This window comes from Lissotriton vulgaris, chromosome 1_1 (genome assembly GCF_964263255.1).
Source record: "Lissotriton vulgaris chromosome 1_1, aLisVul1.2, whole genome shotgun sequence".
Lineage (NCBI taxonomy): Eukaryota > Metazoa > Chordata > Amphibia > Caudata > Salamandridae > Lissotriton > Lissotriton vulgaris.
In genome coordinates, this window is record NC_141685.1 from 2,143,749,179 (window position 1) to 2,143,762,614 (window position 13,436).

General features: G+C 47.1%; 1 protein-coding gene across 1 annotated transcript in view; it reads right to left on the bottom strand.

The window, feature by feature from the left end:
• Positions 1-13,436, bottom strand: part of EFCAB6 (EF-hand calcium binding domain 6) — an 846,383-nt gene that overhangs the window by 643,622 nt on the left and 189,325 nt on the right. The window contains exon 9 of the mRNA XM_086922295.1: positions 10,667-10,815. Coding sequence (XP_086778421.1) covers positions 10,667-10,815 — 149 coding nt within the window. The remainder of the gene's footprint in view (positions 1-10,666; positions 10,816-13,436) is intronic.

A 13,436-nucleotide genomic window follows, 5' to 3' on the forward strand; every position in this document is an offset into this window, starting at 1 on the left:
TATGTAACTCCGATGGACTAGTGGCTTGTCCAAAAGTATTCTGGTCCATCTCATTGTCACTGTCAGAATCCAGTAGTTGGTCTGGGACTTCAGAGGACACCTTGTGAGGTGAAACACGCAGGGGTGAAAGGCTCATTACAGTGCTGCGCAGCTGTTCTGCTGCTTGGCGTGGTGTTAAAAACACCGTCGACGGAGACCACACCTGTAGTGCCGTGCATGAGGATAACTGCGGCGTCGATGGATTTGTCGTCGACTGATCACCTCTCGTCGACGGGACACTTTTCGGCAACGAAATAGTCGTCGTCGACGGGATACCCGTCGTCGACAGAACACTCGTCGTCGACGGAACACTCGTCGTCGACGGGACACTCTTCGTCGACGGGACACTCTTCGTCGACGGGACACTCTTCGTCGACGGGACACTCTTCGTCGACGGGACACTCCTCGTCGACGGGACACTCCTCGTCGACGGGACAGTCTTCGTCGACGGGACACTCTTCGTCGACGGAACATTCTTCGTCGACGGGGCACTCTTCGTCGACGGGACACCTTTCGTCGACGGGACCGTCTTCGTGGTCGAGTCACTCCTCGTCGACGGCGGTATTTTCGTCGACGGCGTAGAGCCTGATGACGAGCTCGTCGACGGAGTCTTTTTCGTCGGCGGTAAAGCCTTTAAAGACGTCGACGACGAGGCGTCGACGACGGACGTCGACGAGATAGGCCTCACAGAAACAAAAACCATCGTTGGAGATGCCGTAGACGAGGACATAACCATACTAGGTTTAGGAGACGAAAATGTTACCGTAGATGTCACTGAGGTCGTCGTTCTCGTCGACGAGGAAGCTGAAGAAGACTTCACAGGAGACGTAGCTGGATTCTGTGGTAAAATCCTGTCAGAAGATAAGGGAAGCTTGAGTTTCTTCCCCTTTGAGGAAGCAGAAGCGCCTTCCATGCCCCTGGAGGTGGGGACAGCCTGAGAAGTGGAAGGCTGATCCAGTCCTTTAGCAGGTGGTTGTTTTTTAGACAGCTTAGCCCTGGGAGATGACATTCCCTCAGGCGCAGATCTCTTCCTGGAGGCTGAAGTGGAAGCAGATGTGACACTGCCTACTTCTGAAACAGGATTTGAAGAATCCTTTAGCCTCTTCAACCACAGCAGTAAACGACCCTCTCTATCTCTGAGAGTCTTCTGAGGCATTTTTCTGCAGATTTTACAATCAGAGGCCTGGTGGTCTGGGTAGAGACAATAAATACACTTATTGTGTGGATCCTTCTCAAAAAGCCGAGGCTTACCACAGCAGTCACAGGCTCTGAAGAGAGATTTCTTTGAAGACATCCTGAAGAGAAGACACAGATGAAGTAGGAGTTGAAAAAACTGAGCAGAGCTCAGGGAGACTCCCTTCACACGACGTGCGGTAGAAAATCTGAGAGCCTGAGCCTCTGGGGAGAACATTCTGGTGGGTGCTAGCGCCTGATTGGCTGTAGTTTGGACCATACAAAATGACTATGATAGTCATAGATGGGAAGTTTTTTGCCTACTGTACCATTGGCTGTGTTACTTCCTGGTTCTTTTCTATTGGTATTACTATATATTTATAGCATTTTATTGCTTTTTTATGTACCGTGGGACTCCCACTCCGACGACGGGGAATGATTCAGGCATGTGAATCTATGAAAGACACCCCTAATACTGGAGAAGAGGGATGCGCTTGCAGCGACGGCGGCCATTACAGGGTCGCAACAGAACAGTGAACGGGCAGAAACGGACTCGGGAGGGGAAGGCAGCAGAACAGGAGAGGAACTTTCAGAGGCGGAAAGTTCGAAGGGGCCGATAGTGACCCCACAGACATCGGATGGTATTTTCTGCGGCTGAGATAGAACTGGGACTAGATCGGGACTTCATGGTAGGGTGATATCCTGTTGATGGAGGGCGGGTTGCCGGGAGGGGGAGCTGTGTGCATTGGAGGGGATGAAGGTGCGCGGTGCGGGCTCCGCTAGCTGGGGTCGGCGGCGACTCACCCCCCTTGGGCCCTTAAGGTCGACTGTGGTGGAGACCACAGGGTAAGAGTGTGAGAAGTTGGTTCAAGGTTTGGATGGGGGCGGCCACTGGGTTCGTGTGCTCTGTCCTGGGGAGTGGGGTTTGGGAAGTGTTTCAGTTTTGGGAATGTTCGGGGGGGGGGCAACTGCAATGGGGGGGCCATGGACCTTTGTTTTTTGATTCGGACTGTACGAAGTTGGAATGGGGACATTACCTAACTTGAAATGCCTAACGTGGAATGTCCGGGGGCTGCGGACCATGGTGAAACGACACAAAGTACATGCATATCTGGTACGCAGGGGGGTTCAGATTGCTATGCTCCAGGAGACTCATCTCACCAAAAAAGAGTGCGCTGCCTTGCAGAAAATATGGCGGGGCCAGGTGTTTGGCACCACTTACTCAGCGTATGCCAGGGGGGTGTTGATCTGGGTGAGGGCGGGGATACCCTTTCAAGTGCTGAATCAAGTGGTAGATCCGAATGGCAGGTATGTGGCGGTGGAGGGGAGGCTATATGGACGGGATGTGGTTTTCTGCTGTGTCTATGCACCGAACACTGACCAAGGCCGATACTTTGATAGTCTCTCGGGGTCCTTGGCCTCCTTCCTGGCGGGTCCGATAGTGTTAGGGGGGGACTTTAACTCGATTACGGATGTTGCTCTGGATAGGTCCCATCCCCCCCTAGTAGACTCTCCGGTGCGCAGGCTGGCCGCGCACAGGAAGGACTGGCAGGAACGATGGGGGTTGCTGGATGTCTGGAGGGAGCAGCACAGGGGAGCCAGGGATTATTCCTTTTATTCCGCTCTCCATGATCTACATGTCAGGATCGATTCGGTGCTTTGCGGGGGATCCCTGGCCCCATTGATTACCCATGCGGAGTACCTGGCTAGGACTATATCCGATCATAACCCCCTATTGGTGCACATTCAGTGGCAGAGAGAGCGCTCAGTGATACCAACATGGCGGCTTCGGCCGGAGACGCTAGAGGACTCTGTGTTCAGCGATGCGGTTCGGCAAGGCATAGATAGTTATTTCGGAGTGAATGAGGGAACGGCTGCGAGTAGGTCTATTGAATGGGATGCAATGAAAGTGGTGGTGAGAGGGGTGTGTTTGGGTAGGTTCTCGAATGCTCGTACGACTGTGCTGAATGACCTATTGAAAGCGGAAGACACTTTGAGGGACTTGGAGCGCCGCAGGCCGGCTAGGCCAGGTCTACAGGCCCAGTTGTTGGAGGCGAAGGAAGTGGTTGCCGCCGAGACGGAACGTTTGAGGTGCTATGACTATAGGCAGTACATCAACAGGGCACACGCAGAAAGGGACAAGGTGGGTACCCTCTTGGCCAGATTAGCTAACCCGGAACTTAGGGGCTGCCCGATTCTCGGCATTAATAATGCGCAGGGAGAGATGGTGTACTCCCAGGCAGCAGTATTGGAACGATTTAGGGGATATTATGAGGAACTGTACCGGAGTCAGCTGGGAGTGGGGGTTCAGGACATCGCGGAATACCTGGGGGAGAGGCAGCTCCCGGTCCTGGAAGAGGAAGATGTGAGGGAGCTGGGTAGCCCGATCACGCTCACGGAAATACGGGTGGCCATCAAACATATGGCCCGCAACAAGACGCCCGGGGTGGACGGACTGCCAATTGAATTCTATCAACAATATGTGGACAGCTTGGCGCCCAGGCTGCTGGTGGTGTACACGGAAGCCTTCGAGAAGGGGGCATTGCCTGGGTCCATGCGGGAGGCCTTGATTGTACCGCTCCTCAAGCCTGGCCGGGATGCCGCGGATGTGAGGTCTTATCGCCCGCTGTCCATGCTGACGGTGGATTATAAGATCCTGAGCCGAATCCTGGCCACCAGGCTGGCCCCGCACATGACGGGTCTGGTACACAGGGATCAGGCCGGGTTTATACCCACGAGGAGCACGGCGCTGAATATCCGCCGCCTGGTGGGAATAATGGACGCCATCTTGGACAGGGAGGGAGCACCGGCGGTTCTGTCCGTGGACATCGAGAAGGCCTTTGATAGCTTGGAATGGCCTTTCCTGGATGGAGTGCTAGAGAGGTTTGGCATGGGCGAGGGGTTTCGGAGGTGGACGAGGGTCTTATATACCTCGGCGACGGCGAGAGTACGATTGGGTGGCCTGGTGTCTGCGGCGTATCCAGTGGGCAGGGGGACACGACAGGGATGTTCTCTCTCCCCCCTATTGTTTGCCCTGGCGATGGAACCCTTGGCGGTCCAAGCAAGGTCAGGTGACCGATACGCGGGGATAGTTAGTGACGGGCAGTGGCATTATATATCGCTATACGCGGATGACTTGCTCCTGTACCTAGCTGACACCTCGGGGGCATTGGTTGGAGCGATGGACCTGCTGTCTGAGTTCGGCCGGCTGTCGGGCCTTAAGGTCAATTGGGCGAAGACTTGTGTGTTCCCGCTGCGAGCGGGATCGCCAGCCCCTAGCAGCGATTTGGGTGTAGTATGGGAACCCTCTTGCATCACCTATTTGGGTGTCCGCATTTACCACGCGGCTGCGGACCTATTGGAGGGCAATATCGGCCGCTGCGTCCGGGCGCTGCGGGGCAGCTTGTCTTTCTGGTCGACCCTCCCGCTGTCGGTCCTGGGCAGGATAGCACTGTTGAAAATGGTGGCGCTCCCCCGTTTCCTCTATTATTTCCGAACGCTGCCTGTCTGGATTCCCCAGGGGGTGTTTAGGGAACTGCGGTCAATGATAATTGGCTTTCTTTGGGGGCATGGCCGCCGTAGAGTAGCCCTGAACACGCTACTTCGCCCAAAGCTGGAAGGGGGCATGGCTGTGCCCGACCTCGAGCTGTATTATCTTGCAGCGCAGTTGCAGGTCCTTACACAGAACGTAGCCAGGGTGTTCCGGGGCCCGGAGGAGGACCGGGATCGGGGAATGCAACGCCACGTGCTGTCCTACATCATTATGCAGCAGCGGCTCGAGTTACGGGCCCTCACCATGGAAGAGCGGACGCTCCGGCTGTGCTGGCAACGGAGCCTTCGGAGAGCGAGGGCATCGCGGCCTTATGCCCCGGAGATCCCGATCGGGATGTTGACGGCATTGCCGCACGGAGGGGATTGGTCCCCGTTGCTGGATTGGGAGGAGGCGGGACTGCAGGTGGTGGGCGACTTGTACATAGATGGGGCTCTGGCGCCATTCGAGGTGCTCCGGGACCAGTTCGGGCTGCCTGCTGGGGGCTTTCTCCTACACGCGGCAGTAGTTGCTGCCATACAAAAGCATTGGAAAATGGGGCTCCTGGAACCCACGACGACTATGGCGTGCCAATATGTGGTGATGGCGGCTGGCACGTTCAAGGCTGTGACGTGCCTCCATAATAGGATGCTGAACGAGGGGTTGGAACCACTCCAAGGGCTCAAGGCTAAATGGGAGGTGAGCATCGGCCGGCCCATACCGGATACGGCATGGGGTCACATCCTGCGACGCACGTGGAAGGGCACTAGAAACGCGCGTTTTCAGCAGGTGCATTTCTATGTGCTCCATAGGGCCTATTTAACTCCTGAGAAACTACAGCGGTACTTTCAGGTGCCGGATGCCTGTTGCCCGCGGTGTTCGTCCCAGGGAGCGGACATGGACCACTTGTTTTGGGGGTGCCCACAACTAGGGACCTATTGGGCGGAGGTAGGGGACCTTCTGAATGAAGTGACCGACAGGGAGGTGGAATTCGACATGGCGGCGTGCCTATTGCTCTGGTTCCCGCATACTAAGCACACCAGGGTGACAAGCAAATTCATAGACCTGGGCCTGATATTGGCACAGAGGGAAATATCGTGGCATTGGAAGTCCAGGGGGGGACCCTCACTGCGTAGATGGAAGAATGAGCTGCTGCGGTGGTCTGACTGCGAGAGTGTGCTCCGGATGAAGCAAGCTGTAAAGTTGGGGAATGAGAAGGCACTGGATGCGGCGCGTGCATGGGAGTTAGTGGTACAGGCTATGCGTGATTCTTTGGTAGAGGATGAGGATGGCGAGACCTGAGCCGCTGGACACCGCGGGGCGAACACAGAAGTATAGCATCACGCACTGTAGTGGACCCATCCAATTCGACAGGACGAGGCACACACCTTAGCAGTTGCCAGGGGGGTGGGGCTTTGGGGGGGTTGGTTGACGGGTGTTTGGGGAGGGCCGGAAGCCATTAGATGGTGACCTGTTAGGGCCCTGGATCTACTGGGACGATGGTTACTATGTGGAGGGTAGAATGGCTGGGTAGCGTGGCCAGGTGTGACGACCCATGGCGCCTAGGGCAGGTCCCGACAAGGGCGACATCACTAACTATCACTGGGATGGCTGACGGGAAGGTTGTTGTGGGTGGGGGGTAAAAGCAGATACGCAAAACGATCTTTCAACCAGGGTCCTTATGGGACGTGCACTGTGATGTGTTCCTCTTGAGCGATATAATATGCCGCCCGGCCTCCGGGATGCGGGCTGAATGGCTGTGTACGACTGGGAATTCTTATTGGACGGGGGGAGCTCACAAGTGTACTGGCTGCTTAATTGTATCCTGTGGTTTATAACTCTGCAATAAAAATATATTTAAAAAAAAAAAAAAAAAAAAATAACTGGAAAATAGCAACCTAGGCAATTATTTCAAGGCTTGTCTAGATAGTACTAGCTAGGAGAATTAAAAAAATCCAAAAAGTTTAGACCAAAATATTTATTGTCACATTATATAGCTCATCACAAAATACATATTTTTATATAAACATTTTTTTATAAAAAAATTGTATCGAAATACAATATCAAACAGATCAAAACATAATATCGTAGACACAATAACAGTAAAATCAAATAAAACAGTGGCAGAAAAGGTAAATTCGACGCGCGTTTCGGCGACCAGCGCCTTCTTCAGGAGTAGCCACTTATGACCTGAATTAAAAGATGTAAAAGAAATCCATTTATTACTAATATGCATTCTATCAAACATACTTATAGACATAGTTCACATTATTACACATAGCAAATATAACCTGATATAAGTTCGAGTTTACCAGGTAATTATTGTTCTAGAAATAGTGTTGATTATTAAATGCCAGCCGGGGCCACTCCTTTAATTAGTCTAAGAAAGGCACCATTGGGTACAGGGCATAAGGATCATGTGGTAGTTAACACACTACTTCAGAAGTTCCGAGCTGCTGGTGTTAAGGGGAAGGGTAAAAGGGGCGGCAGGAATATGTAGACAGAAGGAATAATGTTGTATAACTGCCTATTGTTATTTGGAAAACAATAAAAAAATATAAAAAATAAATAAAACTTTGGCGCTGTGTAACCAACATTTTCAAAGCTAGTAAGCAGAGTTCAGCTACTGTGTGGAAAGTTTAGGGGTGCCCAGAAAAAGGGGAGTCCCAAAAAGTGTTTTACCCATGCAATTTCCCATAGGGAGTTTGAGCACGACTACAGCCCAAACCGCTGAATGGAATTACATCAAATTTGGGAGAAAGGTAGCTCTTGGTCCAGAAGGTGCCTTTTTTGTAATTTGGTGCAAATCCCTGGAGTACTTTTGGAGTTATTTAATAAAAAGGAAACTACGATATCTGGGGACATGAATCCTCCACTGACAGATCTCATGCTGAGATCTGATTGGCTGCCAACACTTCAATTAGGAAATTGCTGCAAAATCATGGTGAATTTGCGAATTCAAAGCAAAAAGTAAAAAAAAGAAAACACATAGCGCAGTCTCCCACGTTTGTTTTTATATATATATTTGACTGCCGGGTAGGCCAGGTCCACTCTGAAGTAGATGCAAAAGGGGAAAAACTGTGACAAATACGGTCTCATGAGGGTAGAACGACTCAGGGAGTGCACAGTTGCCTACCAGTGAGTAGAAGCACTGAACAGGGCCGCTCCTTCTAGCATCTTTTATCCACATTAGCGATGGAACCACTAGCAGCCCGTGCACACTTTCAGAAGCAGCAATGGGATATTCCCTTATCAATGAGACACACGCAATCTCACTCTATGCCATTGATACCCTGTTTCTACCTTAAAGATTGCCGTGCTGAACTGTCCAACATTGCCAAACTCTCAAGTGAGTCCGCCACAGTGTTAGGCCTGTTGGTGAGCTGGGGTAATTCCTGCTTGTGTCCCCTATCCTTTAACATGCAACCAGTTCATCTGGTCCTGGGTGGAATGCAACATTTTCACTCCAAACAGGACCGTAAGGATGTCAACCTTAACGTCTGCGGTGTCTTCTCTTTGCGCACAGGTTTCATCCTCGAAGTCCCTTACAATGTCAGTAATGGGTCACATTGCTGTCTCGAAAATGGTGATGCTTCTGCAGCTTTTATATCACTTTGCCAACCTTCCACTGGCACTCCCTTGCAAATTCTTAAGAAACTCAGACAAGCGGTTAGGTGACCTGATGGCGGCCGCCATCGGGTAGCCCTTTCCAAACTTCTATATCCTCCAGATAAAGATGGCATTGGGCCCCCTAATTCTGAATAATACTAATTGGCTGCTCAGCTGCAGTTGCTGTCCCTCTGACTAGCAGCACTCTCACTTGAGGAAACCAATGTTCTCTAGTCTTCGCTAGAACGGGCAGTGATCCTGGCCCTTATAGCCTCAGAATCTCACCCAGCCAGTGGCCTTCCTCACTTCATATAAGTAGCCCTAATTTATTTTAACCAAGACCTGTATGCCACTAAGAGCATACCCCCTTAAGCTCCATCTATCCCACTACTGGGCCTCCCAAAGACACTTGGGAAACTTGCATGAGTTGCGATTCTGGGACTAAGTCGGCTTGTCTACCCTCAGTGACCAGTTTGAAGATGGCCATTTGCAAGTCTTTCTAACCCCTAGATGAGCATCTTGACCTGAATAGAGATCCGTTCCTCTTTAATCCAGCTATCCATCACACCCTTCAATTCGATACGATGGTGGGCAACTCAAAGCCTATGACTCATCAATTGATCCACACACTTCACATAATGAGAGGATGCCACAAACATATGTCATGACTTTCCAGCGCCCTGGTAACCCATTCTCAAGCTCCCTCCTTATGCTGAGAGTCCTGTGCTTCATGACAAAGAGCTCTAGAATATCCCCTAAAGATTTCCTGAAATGCCCGGTTTAAATGTATCCAATTCTATGTCCTACATAGATGTTATTGCTATAAAAACTTTTACACAGAATTTTCCCTTGGGCCTATGACAGATTCACCAGATCTGACTCATCAGGCAGATCTCATGCACATGATTTGGGACAGTTCCAGTTTAAAGTTGTACTGGTGGCAAATGTTTGAAAAAATAGTTTAAATTACTCATTTGCTATTGGGAGATATGTGATAGACAAAAGTTTTGGGTATCTACAAACACTAAAAAAACTGAAAGTGGCCATTCAATTTTATGACCTAGCTCTGATCGTGGCGAATCACACTATCACATGCAATTGGAGAAAACCTATACCTCCTGGCATTGTTCCCTGAGTGCCTGGGCTGGAGCAGAATCTGTGGTACTCCACAACCAATGGGCTAAGAGCATGGGACGGCGTTCGGTTGCTAAAACATGGGATAAACTTCTTCTCAAATTTGTGGTGAGATAGCCCGTAGGCACCATATCCCCATGAACCTTTTATTTTTCCTGGCGGGGGGGATGTTCTCTACACTGAGGAGACCTTAGCCCTGTGTCGTCCAGGTTGTCGCCAATGTCGGCCGGCAAAACTCCCCATTACCCCGATCAGGTTCCACAACACTTTTGGGGATCACCCCTCAATTCTGTTGGGCTTCTCACCTCGCATACCCCTTAACCTGCCTTGCTAATGGGTCTACACTCCCAGTTCCCTGGCAACGTATACCGCTCCAATTTACCCAACCCCAGTTTGCCACAATCTTTTATAGGTTTCTAACTATCCACTGTACTGACATAACATTTCTACCTGAGATTTAAGTTTATGACTAATTCAATCCAGAAAGATATATGGTTCTTGTCATTACAACCTTATTGTATATCTGTTTCATTGCATTCAATTTGGAGTGGACTAACTATTTGCACGGCCTTTAGGGAGTGTTGAATGACAGATGATTAATAAAGGACAGATGCCTAGGGCACACAGGCGGCCTAAACACCTGCCATGCTTGAGCAGATGAAAAGTTTAATTGCTAAAAGGTTTTAACAACTGCTACAATGGTGGAAAGCAACTTAAAATGTGGGCCTCCAGAAAAAAGCAGTGTGAGACCCCTAAAATGTCACTTAAGCTGGCTGCTTCACAGTAGCACAAAAGCATCGCCCAAAACAAAGGGAGTAGGGGTCTTAGAGGTGGGTCATCACCTTGCATGTTAGCTGGTGCTGGGCCCTATGAAACATCCCTGAATAGCAATGAATATTGTTGACCCTGAAACAAATCTATGTTCAAATTTAGCAAAACTGCTTGAAGGCTAAGGCGGGCCATTTGAGCACACCTCTGTTGATTCAACCATGAGAAAGTACGGTAATGTGGAATACACCATACAAGGAAGTGAGTTTGTAGAATTAGGCTATTTTGTAGACTAATTCAAAAGATGTGATCTATTGGCACATCTCTTCTCCAATGTTACATATACATGAGCTTCTTGGTTTCCAAATAGCAGTATTACATTTTTAGAAAGAAATCTTTAAAGACAACTCTTACCTGTTCATTAATTCTTTAAATGTTCCATATGGTAATGGAAAGATAAAGCTGTCAATAACTGATTTGAAGGCATCTAAAGAGATAAATCCATATCGGGTAGCATCAAAAGCTTTAAATGCTTTCACAAGATTCCGATGGTTTACGCATACCTGAAAGAGACATAATTAAACTTTTGTGCACAAAAATCGTTTTTATAGAATTACTAAGAAAAAGAATAAAAAGACTGTCTATTTACAAAGTGTCTTCCCATTTCTTTTGCCGTTTCTACAACATCAGGATATATTACATATTTCCCTGTTGATTCTGTACCCTAAACCACAGCTATAAAGTAAAGTCACCAAATGACCAATGATAAACAACTTTCATATGGCATTCTTACACCTTTTGAAAAGAAGAGAAGGACACATTTTCCCTAACTAAAGAAAGCATTTTAATAAGCAGAAATCTTAACAAGATGCTAGGAACAATAAAGAATCATAAACATGTCCATCTTCATATTCTGTTTTTTCAGTTTTTTTCTAGAGACAGCTTGAGCTGTGTCGAGAACTTCAAAATACAAACAATTCAGAAATAATAAAAACATACATATGGGACATACAAAGCGGCACTTTGTGCCAGACCCTTCATCTAATGATCTGTTCAACTCTCATTAAAAAGTAACTCTTGTCTACCACAGCATACTGCGTCATGCTATGTATCAGCCCATGTCTACCTTTTTTGTTACATTATTTATCTCTTTCTTCTGTTTTTCAGTCATCCTGATATCTTTATACTATGTTTCTGTGTTACAGAAATTCAAATCAGATTTTCCTGTGATATACACTAAAACCAAAATGGATTTCTGTACCTCTTCTAAGTATAAATACATACTGGGAAAACCCCTTTCTGTTCTATTTAAATTAAATGCAATGATTATATTGTTTACTTTAATTTTGTATTTCAGCATATGGCCACTATGTTTAGACAGCAGCGTGCGAACAATAAAACATAAAAACAATAAGAATTCCTATTTCTAAATTTGTACCACTGTGGGAAAACTATTCATTTTTTTAATAAAAATCTTTGATTATCTGGAGATGCTGTTAAGATTATATAATTCCACTGAAAGATCACACCCAAACCTTTATAAGGTACACTAGATATTCCTAAATCCAGTCATAGTGTTTGCAGTGGATAAGATTCTTTTACTGAGGACAGATATTTCAAATGCGTTTCCTCTGCTTTATTTAATAAGATAAGTAAACAGTATACAGTCCACCTCATGTATCAGGTGACCTGGGAAATATATGTGATAAATGCTTGTAGGAGGTGGCTAAAATGCCTTCTACTATATGACTCGTAAACTTTAGAAATTCAGTTGCCAAAAACGATTCCCTTAGAAAGATTGTTGTCAGAAATATTCTGAGTTAAATTTACAACCTAATAGACATGCAGCCTTCTTTAGAGTTTATTGGATGGGATATTTTGTTAAAATATTATGGATATTCCATTCACCTTATTAAAAGTGCGTTAGCATCTGCTTGACTTCTAATAAGGTGGACTGTATACTAGCAACGTTTGTGATGGAGTATCCCGTCTGGAAATCTCTAAAGCCCAAAATATTTCCTTTGTTTTTCATCTCTCAATTTCCACATATTCCTCATGATTGCTCTTCTTTTTTCTTTTAAGTTTTACATAACATAACTATATTTATCGTCAGAATATACAAGTTCATATTTAGGTCTGGCTACAGCCTGTCCGATCACTTGTCATCAATACTGCAAGAAAATAACAAAAAGAAACACAGTTAGGTAGTGGACTTCAGATAAGTCTACTTCAGCCACTAGCTTTTTAGTTCTCGCCTAGACAGCGCATATGCTGTCTCTTTGAGACATGTGGTATACACTCTGTGAACTTACAGCGCGTCCATTGCTTTTTATTTTGTCATTCTGACTGTAATTTGTAAATCATTGCCTCTAAGTGGTGATTCTCTTGTAAATGTCCCTTATTTTTGTGTGTTAGACCCTCCCACAGAAGATGGCCCAATTACTTGAAGCCTTACACTTTTTTGCTTGTAGGTTTGTTTTTCGCCACTATTCTTTTCTTTGCTTTCTGTAAGTGTTTCTGAAAGTCTGGCCTTTGTTCATGTGTCGCTTGTAAAGTTTTAAAACTTGTCGTTGTTATTATTTTGCTTTCTCTATGCAAGTATAAGCCAGCATGCATTGGCTTTTTAAAGCTATTTTTTTACTATTTCTTTCCATTCTGTTTGCAGCATGTCAGCTTTATTTGTTTGCAGAATGAAATTATTTATTTGCTTTTTGTACTTGTGTGTACTCTGTAAAGCTCTATTTTTATATGCATCTGCAAGGCGTTTTAAAGCTATTACTTTTCTTTCTCTATGCAGCGTGTTTTGGCTTTTGAAAGCTATTTTCATTATTTATTTGCTTACTGTGTTTGTGTATTATCTGTAAAGCTTGAAAACCTCTTATTTGTTCTTGGAATAGCAGAGTTTACCCTAACAGGGCCATAAGTGAGTAGCTACAGCCATCGGTTTTGTGTCATGTCGGGGGATGAACTGGCCGGTGGGAGGAAAGCACGATCATGATGCTTTTTTAGTGTAATTGTAATTACAGGAAAGCAGTCTTTCTTTCTCTCTCTCTTTCCAACCAGATGACAGATTCAGAGCAGTTTGTCAGAGCCTTCAGGTGTCCTGCAGTAGACAATAAATTTCATTCAAAAAGCAGCCCCCTGCCCCACGCAACCGTTTTCCTTCTGGTTTCATTCCATAGCT